Source organism: Typopeltis vanoorti, chromosome 13 (genome assembly GCF_054136105.1).
Source record: "Typopeltis vanoorti isolate ZY-2024b chromosome 13, IOZ_Tvanoo_1.0, whole genome shotgun sequence".
NCBI classification, from domain to species: domain Eukaryota; kingdom Metazoa; phylum Arthropoda; class Arachnida; order Uropygi; family Thelyphonidae; genus Typopeltis; species Typopeltis vanoorti.
This window is the reverse complement of record NC_143561.1, coordinates 15,692,356-15,711,013: the sequence shown is the minus strand read 5'-3', so window position 1 is coordinate 15,711,013 and position 18,658 is coordinate 15,692,356. Positions and strand designations below refer to the sequence as shown.

The 18,658-nt window shown below is 37.9% G+C and overlaps 1 protein-coding gene across 4 annotated transcripts in view; it reads left to right on the top strand.

The window, feature by feature from the left end:
* Positions 1–18,658, top strand: part of LOC150099946 (ATP-binding cassette sub-family C member 1-like) — a 684,487-nt gene that overhangs the window by 126,939 nt on the left and 538,890 nt on the right. For all 4 annotated transcript variants that reach the window (XM_090403130.1, XM_090403131.1, XM_090403128.1 and 1 more), the window contains exon 7: positions 11,684–11,809. In XM_090403130.1, the coding sequence (XP_090259256.1) occupies positions 11,684–11,809 (126 nt within the window). The remainder of the gene's footprint in view (positions 1–11,683; positions 11,810–18,658) is intronic.

The window sequence follows — 18,658 nt, the reverse complement described above, 5'->3', positions numbered from 1 at the left end:
CACACTTGTAAAGGCTGGCTGAAGCTCACTGGCTAGAGCTACTTTGACTGCGTATGGCCTTGCGTTTAACACGACGTGAAGGGAGCGGAAATGGCTATGTGCGCACATAAAATCACGGTGCTGCAGCGGGGACCTGGAAGCTCCTACAACCGAGCAAGCATCGGCCTTCGATACACAATGCAAAGCTCAATTGTTGCCAGATACAAGCTTAAGACGTCTTCTGTCTACAAAAATAAAAGCCTAAATGGAATGCTTATAAATGCATGCATTTATTCACAAATAAATATTACTAGAGAGACTGCTTGCATTTGAATCAGGAAGGACGTAGGCATCTGGAGAGATTGCTGTTCTGAATGAGTCAGTGTGTCAATGCAGGGAAACTAGAATGCCCAAGGTGGATGATAGCAGGGGTGGCCTCTTGTGGGAAAGGGTACTTGGGAGAAGGCAGACAACATCAGGTAACACTTAGCCCAGTGGAGTCTGGAGGGGATAATGCTGAGTATAGAAATAGTGGCATTTGTATGCTTTATACTGATGCCAGGAGTATCCGGAATAAAAGAGAGGAATTGGTGGTACTGATAGCATCAGTCTGGCCAAAGATTATCGGAGTCACTGAGATGTGGTTGACAGAAGAGGATATAATAACAGGAAGAGAAGTAGCAGGGTACAGCATTTTTCAGCAGGATACAAAGGAAAAGCGTGGTGGTGGAGTACTGCTTATGATAAGTGATGACTTATGTCGTCTAAGAGTGGAGGTTTTGGGAGGCAGTGACACTAATGATTTTTGAAAGCATATAGTGTGAGGTAGAGATAGGCAAGACGGGATATTTAGTGGGGTGTTGCTACAAACCAAGGAGCACAGAGGGTGGGGACCAGGAAATGTTTAGACAGTTGAGCTTGGCAAGTGCAAGAAGAATGACTGTTATGGGAGATTTTAACTACAGGAGTATAAATTGGGGAGAGGAAGATGCAGGTAGCAATAAGAGAATGGAATTTCTAGAATTCTTGAGGGACAAATGTCTTAGGGAACATGTAATAGAGGGAACAAGAGGTTCAAGAGTTTTGAATTTGGTCATAGCATCAGAAAAGTTGATAATAACTGAGATAACATCTCTCGTACCAGTTGAAGAGAGTGACCATATGGTTTTGACTTAGAAGATGAATAAACATGCAGGAGTATCAAAGAGACAGGAGCATATATGGAATTATAAGGCAGGTGATTATAATAGTCTTAGACATCAACTTGGGGAAGTTTCATGGAGGGGAGGAATTGGAATGCAGGGATATCATTAGTGGTTGGGAAATTGTGAAGGAATATTTGTTAGCAAAAAAATGAAACTGTATACAAGTGAAGAAGACGACACAATTTGGGATAAAGTGGATGACAAACAATATTAAACAGGAAAACTGCATGTGAAAAAGAGGCTATGGAAGAGATATAAGGAGACAGGTGAAGAGCAGATGCATGAAGAATATTATTATTATTATTATTAAACAAGACCTCATGGAGTCAAAGACTCATCTAGGAGGTCCTTTTATCTCACACACATCTCATCATACCGGGTCTTAAACACATTCAAACTCCTTGCAGACACCACACTCTCAGGCAAGGCATTCCAATCATTCACAACTCTGCACGAAAAAAACCTGCCTCTCACTCCCCTACTCACACCCTCTTTATACAGTTTCCAGGCATGACCTCTGGTTCTCCCCTGATCTCCCACTATTCTCTGTAGAACTTCTCCACCATTGATCCTATAACAACCCCTTACCAACTTGTAGGTCTCTATCATATCTCCCCTCTTCCTTCTCTCCACTAGACTCTGCAAATTACATCTTTTCAATCTTTCCTCATACTCGACATTCCAGAGGTCAGAAACTACCTTAGTCAGTCGCCTTTGGACCCTTTCCAACATCTCTTCATCCTTCTGAAAACCAGGTGACCAAATCTGGGCACAATAGTCCATGTGTGGCCTAATCAAAGCCTTATACAATGGAACAAGAATCTCCCTACTTCTACACGTCAGTGTCCTCCACATCATTCCCAGAAGTCTTTGTGTTGTCTTCACAATTTTGGCGATGTGTCCCCTAAATTTTAGATCCTTATCCACTATTACTCCCAGATCTCTTATTTCCTCTACTTCCAACAATATATTCTCACCAAGCATAAATTCTGCATCCCATCTTTGTTTTCCAAATTTTAAAACCTTACATTTTGCAACATTGAACTCACATCCCCATTTGTTTGCCCAATCACTCAATTTATTCAAGTCTTCTTGCAAGACTACAACATCTTCACTACTCTTTATGGTTCGTCTCAACTTTGCATCATCTGAAAACAACTGAATATCTCCATCCAAATCTTTGATAATATCATTAATATACAAGTTAAATAGTAATGGCCCTAAAACAGATCCCTGAGGCACTCCACTAGTGACTTTCCTTTTCCTGGATATTGCACCCCCATACACAACTTGTTGATACCTATCAGATAGCCAGTCTCCAATCCAATGCACTAATCTAATATCCAACCCCATCTGCTCTAGTTTGACTGTCAACTTATCATGAGGTACTCTATCAAAAGCTTTTGCAAAATCCAAATATATTACTGCGTATCCTTCTCCTCTGTCCAAGGAAGCAGTCACTTTATTGTAATAAGTAAGTAGATTACTAAAACATGACCTCCCTTTAGCAAATCCATGCTGTCCATCAAAGATTATACCATTGTTGTCAACCCAACTCTGGATCCTAGTTCTCACAAGCTTCTCCAACAACTTAACCACAACACCTGACACACAGATGGGCCTATAGTTTGATGCTTGAGTTCGATCACCTCCTTTATGAAGTGGCACAATCTTGCCCTCCTTCCACTCTTTAGGGATTTGACCAAGTGCAAGACTCGTATTAAAAAAATATGTCAAGGCAGGTGTCAACTCTCTGGCACATTCCTTCAGAATACGCGGTGATATATTATCAAGTCCCACAGCCTTATTTACATCTAGTTTACTCAACTCCCCAAACACCTCTTCCTCACTTACAGTCAGTCTCTCCTCCCCATCATCAACTGCTCTTAATCTCTCCATGAAGTCACATTCACAAGATTGAAAGATCTTTATGAACTGTTCATTAAGTATCTCCACCACACATTCTGCAACAGCTGTCTTTATACCATTTCCTCCAATCAATGTCATCCTTCCATAATCATTCTTTCTTTTGCTGGCTACATATCGAAAGAACTCTCTAGGATTCTTTTTAGCTTCATTAGCTAACTGCTGTTCATACCTCTCTTTAGCTACTCTCACCAACCAAGTCACTCTCCTTGCCTGGTCTTTGTAGAACTCATGAAATTGGTTACTTCCACTTCTCTTATGCTGCCTCCACAATGCCCTTTTTCTCTGTATTGCATGCTTAATCTCTTTATTCATCCATCTCACACCTAACTTATTTAACCTAAAACACAGGCCAGGAGAATGACTAGTATGGTAAAGAAGGCAAAACTGGTATATGAGAGGAGATTGGCCCTAAGATCCAAAGAAAATCCTAGGGAATTTTTTAGCTATGTGGCCAGTAGGAGGAGAAATGATTGTGGAAGAATGACATTGTGGGATCATCATCATCATCATCATCATCATACGTATCAAGGATTTAGGCCTAGTATGGCTTGTTCCGGCCTTAGAAGTCATCGTTGAATCGTTTAAGAGGACGTCCTGGTTTTCTTTTTCCTAATGGCTTGTACCTTAAGGCTTGTTTTGGTAATCTTTCTGTTTTCATTCTTTGAACGTGTTCCATCCATCTATGTTTATATTTTTTAATTTTTTTCAATTACTGGTTCTTGGTTTAATTCTTTCATAATTTTTTCGTTTCTTTTGTGATCAAATAGGGTATACTTTGCAGTTTTTCTCATAAACTTCATTTCTGCTGTTGTTACTCTTTGTTTGTCTTTTTGTTTTATTGTCCAGATTTCGCTTCCATACATTAAGACCGGTAGGGCTAATGTATTGTATACTTTTAGCCTGGTTTGTTTTTGAACTAGGTTTGGTTTAAATATAGAGTTAATTACTCCTGTTATTTTTAAATATTTTGCAATTTTTATGTTTATATCTTTTTCATTTTCATAAGTGATCATACATCCTAGGTAGTTAAATGAATTCACCTGTTCTAAGATCTTGTTATCTAATACTATTTTAGTTCTTGCTGGATCTTGTCCTTTAAAGGCCATAGTTTTTGATTTTTCCGTTGATATTATCATACCATAATCTTTGGATATCTCATTTAGATTTAAAATAGCTTTCTGTAAGTTATCTTCAGAATTTGTAATTTATTATTTGGTCGTCTGCAAAGAGGAGAGTGTTTAAGTTAACTGTAGGTGAAAGTTTAATTCCTTGATGTAAATTTTTACTCCATCTTATTATTATTTCATTTAAGTAGATATTAAAAAGAGTTGCTGAGAGGGGACATCCCTGTCGGACCCCTTGTGGGATAAAAATGGTAATTGAGTGACTGATGCAGAGGACATAGTGGAATTGTTCAGTGAACACTTTATTGGTGTATTTCATCCTGGAAGTAAATTTTAATACTAGAGGGATAAAGCAGATTCGAGGTTTAGAGGTGGAGGAAGAGAGCGTGTTCCAAATACTGAGTACTCTGGATGTCTATAAAGCTGTGGGACTGGATGGTATTTCACCACGAGTTTTGAGAGAATGTGCTAAGGAAACTGGCAGATCCTTTGACATGGCTTTTGAATGAAAGGCTTCTGGCTACGGAAAGGTGCTCAGGGAATGGAACGAAGGTAAGATAGTGGCATCTCATAAGGGCGGTAGCAGACTGGAAGTGTCTATAGGCCAGTTTGTGTGTCATCAGTAGTTGTTAAGATCTTGGAGAAATTAGTTAGGGACTGTACACAACAAGTGGCAGATAAGGGTAATATTATCTGTGAGAGTCAACATGGATTTGGGAGGGGATGCTCTTGTTTTAGATATGCTAGCCTTTTATAATAAAGTTAAAGAGCAGTAGATGAGGGAAAAGCATATACTGCAATTTTCTTGGATTTAGTAAAGGCATTTGACAGGATGCCACATGATAAGCTGATATTTAAGTTGCAGCACATGGGCTTGGATGTCAGGTTGGTCAACTGGATTCAGGATTGGCTGTCTGATAGGTATCAGAGAGTTGTGTATGGTGGGGCAGTTTGAAGGAGGCAGCGTGTTACAAGTGGGGTCCCACAGGGCGCAGTACTGGGACCTATATTGTTTAACCTTTATATGAATGACATTGTCAGTGGATTGCAGGGGGATATTCGGTTGTTTGCAGATGATGTGAAACTGGGAAGGGTTATTAGTAATAGTGCAGATGTGGTAGCCCTGCAAGAGGATTTGAATAAGCTCGACAGATCGGCAAACGAATGGGTTGTCGGTTTAATGCAGCAAAATGTAAGGTCTTTAGGTTTGGGATACATCGATTGGATGCTGGATACTCTATTGGAGGAGCTATACTGGAGGAAGTAGAGGAGACAAGAGATCTGGGGTTGATGATTGATAGAAACTTGAAATTTTGGGGACATATTGCAGAAATGGTGAAGGTAACACAGAGGATTGCTGCAATAATGAGAAGGAGGCTGACTTGCAGAGATAGAATAGTTATCATTCCATTGTATAAGACCCTGTTCAGACCGCACTTAGACTATTGTTTTCAGATTTGGTCCCCAGGATTTGAAAGGGATGAATTAACTATGGAAAGAGAACAAATGCGGATAACAAAGACAGTTTCGGGACTGTACAATGTTAGTTATGAGGATCGGATGAGGGAGTGTGGACTGTAGAGTTTGGTGGAGATAGAGGAAGGAGAGAGGTGATATGATTAAGACTTTTAAACTGTTGAGAGGTGGTTACAGGATTGACACTGGGGAGTTCTTTCGCTTGGTTGAACAGCGGAAAGGAGTGATGACAAGGGGCCATCCCTGAAAGTTACGAAAGGAAACTGTGAGCAAGAGGGTGAGGAGTGGTTTCTTTGTATGGGGGATGGTTGAACCCTGGAATTCATTGCCTGATAGAGGGGTGAGAGCAGGAACAGTCAACGAGTTTATGGAGTGGTATGATGAACTTTGTGTTTCCTAGGAAGGACCGTCCGTGATGAGTCTTTTGACTCCTTGGAGTCAAAAGACTCATCACGGTATTATTATTATCATCGCAATATTATTATCATAATAATAATAATATTATTATTAAATAATAATAATATTATTATCATAATAATAATAATATTATTATTAAATAATAATAATAGTAATAATAATAGTTAGTAAATTACTAAGGCATGAACAATCCTTCACAAAGCATTTGACCCTCCTACAGTATCATATTTTTATTTATCCATTCCTGAATTCTCTTTTTTCCAATTTTTCTAGTACTTTTACCACCACACTTGAGATACTGATTGGTCTATAATTTGCTACTGCAGTCTTAGACCCTCCCATATAAATTATGCATAATTTAGATCTCAGAGCTGAGATCTAAATTAAAGAGCCTAGTCAGAAGCATTGCCAGTTGCCTTGCACATTCTCACAAAACCCTAGCTGATATCCCACCTAATTCCACAGCTGTATTTACATACAGCTGTGGAATTCTGAGATTCTGTAATATCCTAAGAATCTCTAATTCATTCTCCTCTGTTCCCACATCGGTGTCTGTCACATATGTTAAACAGTCGCCTAACTGGGATGATATACCTTGCATAGTAGTCGACTATTTTCCTTTTACCTGTGATATAACAAAAGAACTTTTGGGGATTTCCTTTTGCCTGCTTGGCTGGATTCTTCTCATAATTTGATCTTGTACTGTTCATGTCTGATTTATATACCTTCCACAACATTTTTGTCTTCTGCAGCTTCTGCTTAATGAAATTACCCATCCATCTAACTCCTATCTGATTAACCCTCCTTACATTAGGTATAGAATTTAATTTCGCTTCCTCTAGATGGCCCTTAACTATATCCCATGCACTACTAGCATCCTTACCCTGCAGTGTTTTATGCTATGGTACAGATTTATGCTTCTTCTTAAGCTGGTGATAGTCATCTGCCTTGTAGTTCCACATATACCTCTTCTTGACAGAACATTCCTTATGTTTTACAATCTTCCAAGTAAAGACCAGATGGTCACTTTCACCAGTCAGAGTCAATGTGGTCACCTTGGTTATGGATAGTTCTTCTGATCCTATGACCAAGTCCAATACTCTCCCACCCCTAGTTCTCTCCATCACATGCTGCCTTAAGTAATTATCTCTTAGTAGGTGTATAAATTCTATTTCCTTCCTGCCATGTGATCTTTCTTCCTTCTAGTCTATATCTCCATTGTTGAAGTCGCCCAGAATAATTATTCAACCTGTACTAATTGTACTAATTTGGCAGTGCATGTCTTCTAGATCATCTGTGAAACTCACTGGTCTATAGCAACAACTAACTGTATATTTTGTCTTACTGGCTTTAATCGCACACCAGACTGCTTCAAATGAACAACCACCCTCCTGCCTATCTCCTATTCTTTTTGGCTGCAATGCATCTGCTATCATCAGCAGTACCCCTCCCCCCACCCTATCTTTTCTATCTTCCCTGAAAATACTAAAGCCTTCACATCCTCTTCTTGTAACTACATCATCTGCTGTTAGCGAAGTCTCACTAATGCCTATAACTCTTGGTGAGGTTGCACTAACTTATGCCAAAACTTCCTCTCTCTTGTTCCTGATACTTTCTGGCATTAGTATATAGAAACTGCAGCATCCTTTTAGGCTTCTACCCACCTTTACTTTCTGAATTGACTATCCTATTTGATATTTTTGCTTGAGAGAGTAGATTCTTCTCTTGGTCATTCTCACACTCACTCGCTTCATGACTGCCTTCACACAAACTCATTTGCTTCTACCCTAATTGATTAAGTTTTCCTGAATTTGCACTTCATCATGCTCATTGAACAAAGCTCTCTCTAGACACCTGACACCAAAACCATTTAGATGCAGTCCATCACTATTGTACAAATCCTTCTTTTTGTCAAACACAGACCAAAGATCCACAAATCCTGCATCATTCCTTCTGCATAATCTATGTATAGACTCATTAACAAGACCTTCCTCCTCCTCAGTCCACCTCTGTCATAGTGTGGCAGGAGGTTTTAAGGTTTGCTTCTTCTAACAGCTCCTTTACATCCTCCCTCATAGGATATGTCTCGCCTCTCAAATCATTTGTACCCACCGAGACAATCATTTCCTTTGACTTACCTTTTTGCATCCAGATGGCATGGCTAATTTCGTGAATTTTTGCATCCAGAAAACACAATTTAGTCACATCACACTTTTGTTAAGTACTCCCCTTATTATTGAGTCTTTTAACTTGTTTTACTTGTTTGTTTGGTCAATCTTTATTATTCCTTTGGACCTCCCGCTTCTTTCCCTTTTCAGCCCTGCTAATCTCTTGCCACTTCTGCAAGTATTCAATTACAAGTAGCGCTACTGAACATTAATTCACTTCAGGAAGATTTGAATAGACTTTTGACTTGGACAAAGGAGTGGAGTCATAGTTTTTTTGGAGTGCAGAAATATAAGGCTGTACTATATTGATTGTGCCATACCAGGAAGTGGATGACATTCTTGATTTGGGTGTGATGATAGACAGCAGACTGAAGTTTAGAGGGCACATTGCAAGTTTTCCAAACACTGCACACTGTAGTGCCACTATGATAAGAAGTACTCTAGCATGTAAGGATAGGGAGTGATTATGCCACTGTATAAAGCACTGGTCAGACCACACTTGGACTATCATGCTCAGATTTGGTCACCTGGTTTTCAATGTGATGTGGAAACATTGGAGAGGATCCAGAGACAAATGAGTAAGACAGTATCAGGACTTTGGAATTCTAGCTATTGGAGAGAGGTTTAGGAAATGTGGATTGCACAGTTTGGTGGATAGGAGGCAAAGAGGTGATATCATAGTCATTTAAGTTGGTTAGAGGATTTTATCAGGTTAATCCAGAGGGGATTATAAAAAGAGTAGGAGGCAAGAGAGGAAAACCCAGAGGCCATCCCTAGAAGTTATGTAAGAGTGTGGTGAGGATTAGATTTTTTACATGGAGAATTATCAGTGAATAGAACACATTACCAGAATATGTTTTTAATGCAAAGAGCATTAAGGATTTTAAGAGTCGGTACGATAAATATGTTGTCAGTTGAATGAAAATTCCATATTATTGCACCCTCCATGGGTCTGCCAGCTCCATGGAGGGTGCAGTAATAATAATTATACCAGATCTTTGACTTAAATCTAAATTCCTCGCCCTTGAAATAAATTACACATGATATGTCTCATGAATGTTAATATATATATCTGAATGGAAGCATTCATTATGGAATGGAATACTTGGACAACTTGATGTCAACCAGCCTCTAAATACAAGTAACTTAATTGTGAAGGTATTTAATACACAAACTTTTATCTTTTATTTCCTTTGTTTTGTTTGTAAATTATTATTATTATTATTATTCAGGCCTCTATGGAGTCAAAAGACTCATCATGGGAGGTCCTTTCTAAGAAACACAAGTCTATCAAGACTCACCGAGGGAGGTCCCTCCTAGGAAACACAAAGCCTATCATACCACTCCTTAAATACATTGACCGTTTTCACTCTCACCACTCCATCGGGCAATGCACTCCATGGTTCAACCACCCTCCATGCAAAGAAACCATTCCTCACCCTCTTTCTCACAGTTTCCTTTCGTAACTTCCAAGGATGACCCCTTGTCATGACTCCTTCCCGCTGTTCAACCAAGCGAAAGAACTCATCAGTGACAACCCTGTAACCACAGGTCACAGGGTTGACAATCATCTTTTAAAATGCCTTTAAAAGTCTCAATCATATCAATCCTCCTTCTTCTATCCACCAAAATCTGCAGTCCACACTCCCTCAGCCAATCCTCATAACTAACATTGTACAGTCCTAACACCATCTTTGTTAGCCACCTTTGTACCCTTTCCACAGTTAATTTATCCCCTTCAAATCCTGGGGACCATATCTGAGAGCAATAGTCAAAGTGTGGTCTGATCAGAGTCTTATGCAATGGAATGATAACCATTTTATCTCTGCAGGTCAGTGTCCTTCTCATTATTGCAGCAATCCTCTGCGTTACCTTCACTACCTTTGCAATATGTTCCCTAAATTTCAGGTTTCTATCAATCATCAAACCCAGAACTCTTGTCTCTCCTACTTCCTCCAGTTTAACTCCTCCCATAGAGTATGCAGCATCCCATCGATGTGTCCCAAACCTCAAGACCTTACATTTTGCTGCATTAAACTGACACCCCATTCATTTGTCCATCTATCTAGCGTATTCAAATCCTCTTGCAGGGCTACCACATCTGCACTATTACTAATGACCCTTCCCAGTTTCACATCATCTGCAAACAACCGAATATCCCCCTTACAATACACGGACAATGTCATTGATATAAAGGTTAAACAATATAAGTCCCAGTACTGAGCCCTGTGGAACCCCACTTGTAACCTTCTGCTTCTTTGTATGGTGGAGCAATATCGAAGAAGCAGAAGGTTACCGCACTTGTAACCTTCTGCTTCTTTGATATTGCTCCACCATACACAGCTCTCTGATACCTATCGGACAGACAATCCTGAATCCAGTTGACTAATCTGACATCCAATCCTGAATCCAGTTGACTAATCTGACATCCAGTCCGATGTGCTGCAACTTGAATATGAGCTTATCATATGGCACCCTGTCAAACGCCTTTGCTATGTCTTGGAAAATGGCAGTATATGCCTTTCTCTCATCTATTGCTCTTGTAACTTTATCATAAAAGGCTAGCATATTGCTAAAACAAGAGAGCCCCTTCACAAATCCATGTTAACTCTCACTGATAACATTACCCTCATCTGCCCAATGCTGTATATGGTCCCTCACTACTTTCTCCAAGATCTTACTAACTACTGATGACACACAAACTGGCCTATAATTAGACACTTCCAGTCTGCTATCACCCTTATGCAATGGTGCTATCTTACCTTATCTTACCTTCCTTCCATTCAATGGGCACATTTCCCACAGCCAGACTTTCATTGAAAAGCCAGGTCAAGGGCACTGTCAGTTCCTTAGCACATTCTCTCAAAACTCATGGTGAAATACCATACAGTCCCACAGCTTTCCTAGCGTCCAGAGGACTCAGTATGTGGAACACACACTCTCCTCCTGCACCTCTAATTCCCGAACCTGCTCTATCCCTGTAGTATTTAAATTGACTCCTCCTGGATGAAATACTCCTATAATCATAAGAACAAAAATATAATTTCTTATCAAGTATAGATGTTTGATCAAATTAAAAAGAAAATATTGCTCAAACTATATTTGTCATAAGATACTGATCAAGGATTTAAATGTTGCTAGGTGGAACTTCTGCAAATCCTAAATAGCATTTTTGATTTAACCATTATGACTTTCCTTTCTTCTTTCCTCTTACATTTTTATACTAAAAACTATAGTACTCTAAGTGTCTAATTGCCGGAGGATTATAGTTTTATTTTGAATGAATTAAGACTTGATAAATGAAAATAAATGTCAATAAAAACCATTAGAAAATTGTGTTTTTTTTTTTAATGTAGAAAGTACTTGGAAATTTCTTTTGTTGCAGAATCTTAAGACAGGGAGTGAATGGCACACTTACTGTGGAAAATTTATTACCAATGTGTTCTGAAATTAAGTCAGTTCGGGTATCTAAAAAGTTTGATCATGCTTACCTTCAGAGACAGCCAAAACTGTAAGTGAAATATATATTGATTGGTTTGAAACTCATGAATTTATAACTCATTCATCTGTTGTAGTTAATTCCACCACATGACATGACACTGGAATGACAGCATGTTGAAAGGCATCTCAGAAAATAAAAAAAATCTTTTTTTTTTTTTTTATTTTCATCCCATACTTCTCAATTTATTTATGATCTATATGATCTAAGGCAGAGACCATGGCAAATGCCTCTTAATCAAACCATAAACTTACTGCTTTAGTATATATGCAGTTTGCAAACAGTAATGATGTTTTGTTAGCATTTATATTATCTTCTAAATCAATAAAAAATGTTTACATAACATGCTTAGCTTAACATATTCAAAACTAAGATTTCCAAAATGAGAGGGACCTTTCATAAGGATCCATAAAAACTTTCAGTGGAGCTACAAAATCTGCTTTTTTTTTGATAGGTCACTCTCTAAAGAAGGAGATCTATAATATATGAAATAAGTGAATTTGTCAATGTGTGAATAAGTAAGTTTGATACATTACCGAGATAGCCAACATTCTAAATAAAAGTAAAATAATTTAAAGCAAAAAAAATGGAAGTAAAAAAAATGGAAGTAAAAAAAGGAAAATACCTCAGGACTAAAAAAGTAATAATCAAATTATACAGGAAAGGGTTAATTGTTATTCCTATCCTATGTTGCTTGCAGCTGCTCATGTTCAAATCAATCTCAGTTTCTTTTTGAAGTGTAGATATCACATTTGATTAGAGAGAAAATATTTTAAATAAATTATTATTATTGATGATGATGATGATGATTCAGGCTGCCACGAAGCCAAAAGACTTGTCATGGAAGGTCCTTCCTAGAAAACACAAAGTCTATCACCATTCCTTAAACTCATTGACCGTTCATGCTCTCACCACTCTATCAGACAATGCATTCTATGGTTCAACCACCCTCCATGCAAAGAAGCCACTTCTCATCCTCTCTCACAGCTTCCTTTTGTAACTTCCAGGGATGGTCCCCTTGTCCTCACTCCTTTTCCATCTTCCACCAAGCTAATCCTAGGGTCAACCCTGTAACTACCTCTCAACAGTTTAAAAGTATCAATCATATCACCTCTCCTTCTTCTATCTACCAAACTCTGCAGTCCACATTCCTTCAGCCAATCCTCATAACATAAAATTGTACAGTCCTGAAACCATCTTTGTTATCCACCTCTATACCCTTTCCACAGTTAATTTATGGCAATGTTGAATGCAGAGAAGAATGACTAAGGTTATAATTGGTCTCTGATATGTGGGATATGAGGACAGATTGAGGGAATGTAGTTTGTAAGGCCTTATGAATAGGAGGAAGAGATGGGATATGACTGAGACATTTGAGTTGGTAAAGGATTCTTACCTGGTTAATGTGGAAGTAATCTTTCATAGATTGGCAGAAAGGGCGGAACAAGGGGACATACCTAGAAACTATATAAGGAGGATGTGATCAGGAGCATAAGGAGTAAGTTCCTTACTTGGAGAGTAGTTGGTCAGCTTTGCCTGATATTGGGTGAATGCAGAACATTGAACGAGTTTAAAGCCCAGTTTGATTGGCGTTGTGTGTAACAGTATTTGCCTCCTATGATGAGTCCCATAGTGATGATGAATTTGCATCACTTGTATTAGTAACCACGTCAGTTGCATGTTAATTGAGTTAACAGCTATCCTTGTGGATGTGCCATGCACAAACTCTGGCCATCTTCCAGAAGCAATCAAAAAATCTCATCTGCAAAAAGAACACTGCAAGTGTTCTTTTTCCAGTACCACAGAAAGCTGGCCACAGGACACTGAAAAGCATTCAACATGGCTATGAAGGAAGTTTGTTATGCACTTAAAAAAATATTGAAATCAAAAATGGGCGACAAAACTTCAGTCCTTAAAGACAGAGGGACGGATACTCTGAAAAATGACCAAAGCTCTATGCTCAGACTATAAATCCCTCCGACCAGTTCATGGCAGACCATATTTGCCATGCAGACAAAGTTGAAGCTTTTGCTGAAGACCTAGAGAAATAATGTAGTCCAAATTACACCTACAAAGATCTAGACTTCACCATAAGTACACACCTGGCTGCATTGTAAGCTAAAATGAACAGACTATGAAACCCATCCAACCAACACCTTCCAATGAGGTAAATAAAATCATCACCAAACCTAAAAATTAGGTCCAGATGGGATTTCTAACAAAATCATCAAATACCTGCTGAATAAATGGAAAGAACTGTGAGTTGGAGATTAGTATAACAGACCTTAGCAGTGTTATGTCAGAGGCAAGAGAATACCAACTTAGAGATATGAGTAGCATGATAGAAAGTGAGGATAACGAGAGAAATGTAAATGAAAAAAAAAATGGGGAGTGTGGAAAGTTTGAATCATTGTGAAGTTTTTGGAGATGGTCTTGGGAGGAATAATGGCAAGCAGGAGTGAGTAACTTTGCAGAGAGAGATATATTATTATTAGTATTATTATTATTATTATTCAGGCCTCCATGGAGTCAAATGACTCATTGCAGGAGGTACTTCCTAGGAAACACTCCTTAAAATCATTGACCGTTCTTACTCTCACCACTCTATCAGACAATGCATTCCATGGTTAAACTACCCTCCATGCAAAAAAACCACTCCTCACCCTCTTGCTCACAGTTTCCTTTCGTAACTTCCTGGGATGGCTCCTTGTCATCGTTCCTTTCCACTGTTCAACCAAGTTAAAGGCTTCCCCAGTGTCAACCCTGTAACCACCTCTCGATAGTTTAAAAGTCGCAATCATTTCACCTCTCCTTCTTCTATCCACCAAACTCTGCAGTCCACATTCCCTCAGCCAATCCTCACAACTAACATTGTACAGTCCTGAAACTGCCTTTGTATCCTTTCCACAGTTAATTTATCCCCTTCAAATCCTAGGGACCAAATCTGAGAACAATAGTCTAAATGTGGTCTGAATCAGGGTCTTATACAACAGAATGATAACTCATTTATCTCTGCAGGTCAGCATCCTTCTCATTATTGCAGCAATCCTCTGTGTTACCTTCACCACCTTCTCAATATGTCCCCTAAATTTTAGGTTTCTATCAATATCAACCCCAGATCTCTTATCTCCCCCTACTTCCTCCAGTATAGCTCCTCCAATAGAGTATGCAGTGTCTCAAACTTCAAGACCTTACATTTTGCTGCATTAAACTGACACCCCCATTCATTTGCCCATCTGTCTAGCTTATTCAAATTCTCTTACAGGGCTATCACATTTGTACTATTACTAATGACTCTTCCCAGCTTCACATCATCTGCAAACAACTGAATATCCCCCTGCAATCCATTGACAGTGATATGCAAGTACTGCATATCAAATGCGTTTCTGATTATCCTGCCTATCTTTGCATATCCTGCCTATACTGCATATCAAATGCGTTTCTGATTATCCTGCCTATCTTTGCATCATCAGCAAATAGCTGTGTCTTCCATGCTGTATTCTTTTTGAACGCCTTAGCAAAATCCAAAAGTATCACGGTGTAGCCATTCCCCTTGTCTAACTCAATGGTAACATTGAGTTAGACAGTCACATTCTATAATTATTATTATAGAATGTGAGCAAGCTGCTAAAACATGATCTTTCCTTAGCAAATTCATTGCAACTTTGAACCTTTTTGAACTTTTGCAGTTAATTCTAAAATACAGTCTCGAGAACTCATTTCCAAATATTGTAATGCAACTACGAATTTTCCTCACAATTGCTCTAAGTGTTGCTAATTGTGAGAGGAGTTTTTCTAAATAAAATTGATGAAGAATTACCTACATTACTATGAAATAGACTTCACCAATGTCATTAACGACTTTGCTATCAGAAAAAGCAAGAAAAATAACATTTTACAATGTTGAAATTAAAGTTTTACTTCAAAAATAAACATAGTGTTTTAATTTATTTCCCTGTATGTCGTTTTGACTTTTTGTAGTATTTTTGGTGTGTATTGAGAGGGGCTGCAAACTCAGGGACTGCCCCAGCGGCAAAAGCTCTAGCTACACCACTGATCTGTTAACTCATTCTGAATGTGAACCCTAATAAACTCTTCCAAATCTTTGCTGCCATTCCAGAGATACTATTAGGTTGATGATAATTGGATATATCTCTCTTTGCATCACCCTTGTGCAATGGGATTATATATATAAAGTATTTAGAGCAGTGGTTCCCAATGGGGGCGGTTCCACCCCCTTGGGGGTGGTAGTGGCCTCATGAATAAAAGGAGCCATTGAATTGAAGTAAGGGGATGGTGAAAGCATAAAGGAAAAAATTAGGTGCTGAAAAAAATTATCACTAAAACGTTTGATGATATAACTGTTGTATAATGTAAGTAAAGGTCATAATGGTTACTTTATTTTCCAAGGAAATGTGCAAAATGCAAGTTACAGCCAACTGGCATTGAAGTCCGATGACAGGTCTTAACAAGCAAAGTGTTGGCAGGTGCGCACCTTCAAGTGATCAGGATTTTACAAGTCCAGTACTTATCAGCAGGAATATTTTTGCTGTATAATACTGTAAATACATGAGACATATGAAATCAATTTTAGATTATTTTGGAATTGTGTGACAAGCAGTTAGCAATTTGATATAATGCATCAAAATTTTAGCAGGGGGGATATCATATTTGATATCCCCCCTGCAATCAGTTCCTTACTTACATAGATTATGTGCAAAGCAAATTATTGTTGTTCCAATAAAACAATGAAGGTATAAAAATACTCAATATTTTTATACCTTTTCTTGTAAAAATAATTTGGTTTAGGTATGTGAGAAATAGCATTCTAGCAATTTTGTAAATTTAACTTTTTTCCACAGATAATGTCATGGCTGAACCCAAAAAGAAATGTAGACAATATAATATTGAATATTGAAGTACGGCTTTATTCGATCATCTACAAACAAAACATTACCAATGTGCCTGATTTGCCAAAAGGTTTTTTCAAATGAATCTATGAAGCCTTCAAGACTTGAAAAACATTTGACAAAATTTTATGCTGATAAAAAAGATAAGGATTTATTGTATTTTCAAGCACTTAAAGAAAAAGTTTTGAAACAACCAACATTCATCGAATGACAGATTGGCAGGTTTGTTTTCAGCAGCATCCAAACTAGATGATGATGGGTTGTCCACCTCTTCAACATTTTCTTACTGATTGCTAAATCGGGAAAACTGCATAATGTTAGTGAAGACCTAATCCTACCTGCTGTTAGTGAGCTCATATGCACTGTACTGCACAAGCCAGCCTCTGATATTATCAAGAAAATTCCTTTGAGCAATAATACAGTGCAACAAAGAATTGATGAAATGGCCCAAGAAATTGAAGACTCATTATGTGAATATTTAAAAACACCCAGCTCGCTATACAATTTGATGAGTCTACTTTACCAATAAATGAAGCCTTACTTTCAGCATATGTATGATGCATAAAAGAAGAAAAAATTTGCCAAGAATTATTATTTGCTAATTGATACTAAAGGAGAATCGATATTTCATGCATTGGAAGTTTTTTAAAGAAAAAGAAATCCCTCTGAATAATATCTTGTCAGTTGTCACTGATGCTGCTCCAGCAATGATGGAGTGTTTTCACAGTTTTATTGCCAAATGTCTTCACTGTGCACTGTGTGATTCATATCAACATTTAGTTGCCAAATACCCGAGTGATCGCCTACACAGGCCATTATATTATGTAACTACAGCAGTCAACAAAATCAAAAATCATTCATTGAATGACAGATTATTTGGACAACTTTGTATTGAAAACGAATTCAATCGCTTGCTGCTCCATACAGAAGTTTGTTGGCTATCAAAGAGTGCCTGCCTGTTTGAATCGATTTTATAAACTCTGACTCAGTGCTACAGTTTTTAGAAAACAGAGATGATTCTTTACAAGCCAACTTGATTAATTTCAAAAGTGACATAGCGTATTTGACCAACTTGTTTAACAAATTTAATGAAACAAATCTACAGCTCCAAGGAGATGATTTGAATTTTAATTAACAAAAGCTGTTATTTCTACATTTGTGTCAAAACTTGTAGTGTGCAAATGAAACTTAAGATGAGGAGAATCCAGCCAGTTTCCAAATCTATCAACAGTGGAAAAATGTGATGGAGATGTGCTCAGCTATTGTCAGCATTTGGAGGATCTCCACTGTGATTTCAACCAATGATTTAAAGGTATTCTTGAAATGAAAATACCTAATTGGGTTTTGGACCTGTTTTCAAGTGCAAACACAGAAGAATCTTTCCAAGTACAGAAAGAATTGATAGAAGTAACAACAAATTGAAATTAAAATTCAAAAATGGACATCAACAGTACTGGTTGCAAAAGCAGATGCCCATACTTTATCCTGGAAGGTGGACTGCAGTAAAAAAAATTGTAATCATATTTCCATCATCATATTTAGTGGAATGTGGTTAAGTACAATCACAAATTTTTTAACTAAAAAAAGAAACCGACTGCAAATAGCTGATCACAGTGAATTAAGAATGCTGCTGACAAATATAGAGCTCAATATCAATAAATTGGTAGCAGCACACCAGGTTCATCCTTCTCATTAGGATTGTTTTTAATATTACTGATCGTTATTTACTGTTTTATGTGTGATTTTTACATACGTTCAATTTATGTTTGTTTTCTTGTTATTAAATTTTCATCTTGAACTTGTCCTATGTTTATGTGCAATTTATGTTTCTTTATGTTGATTTCACGGCCTCGCCTACTCCCTATATACAGGAATAAAAAGGCATTAGCTGATTTCTTTTTTTTTTTTTTTTTTGTTGATTTCAATAAATAGTTTTCAAATTTCAGCCACA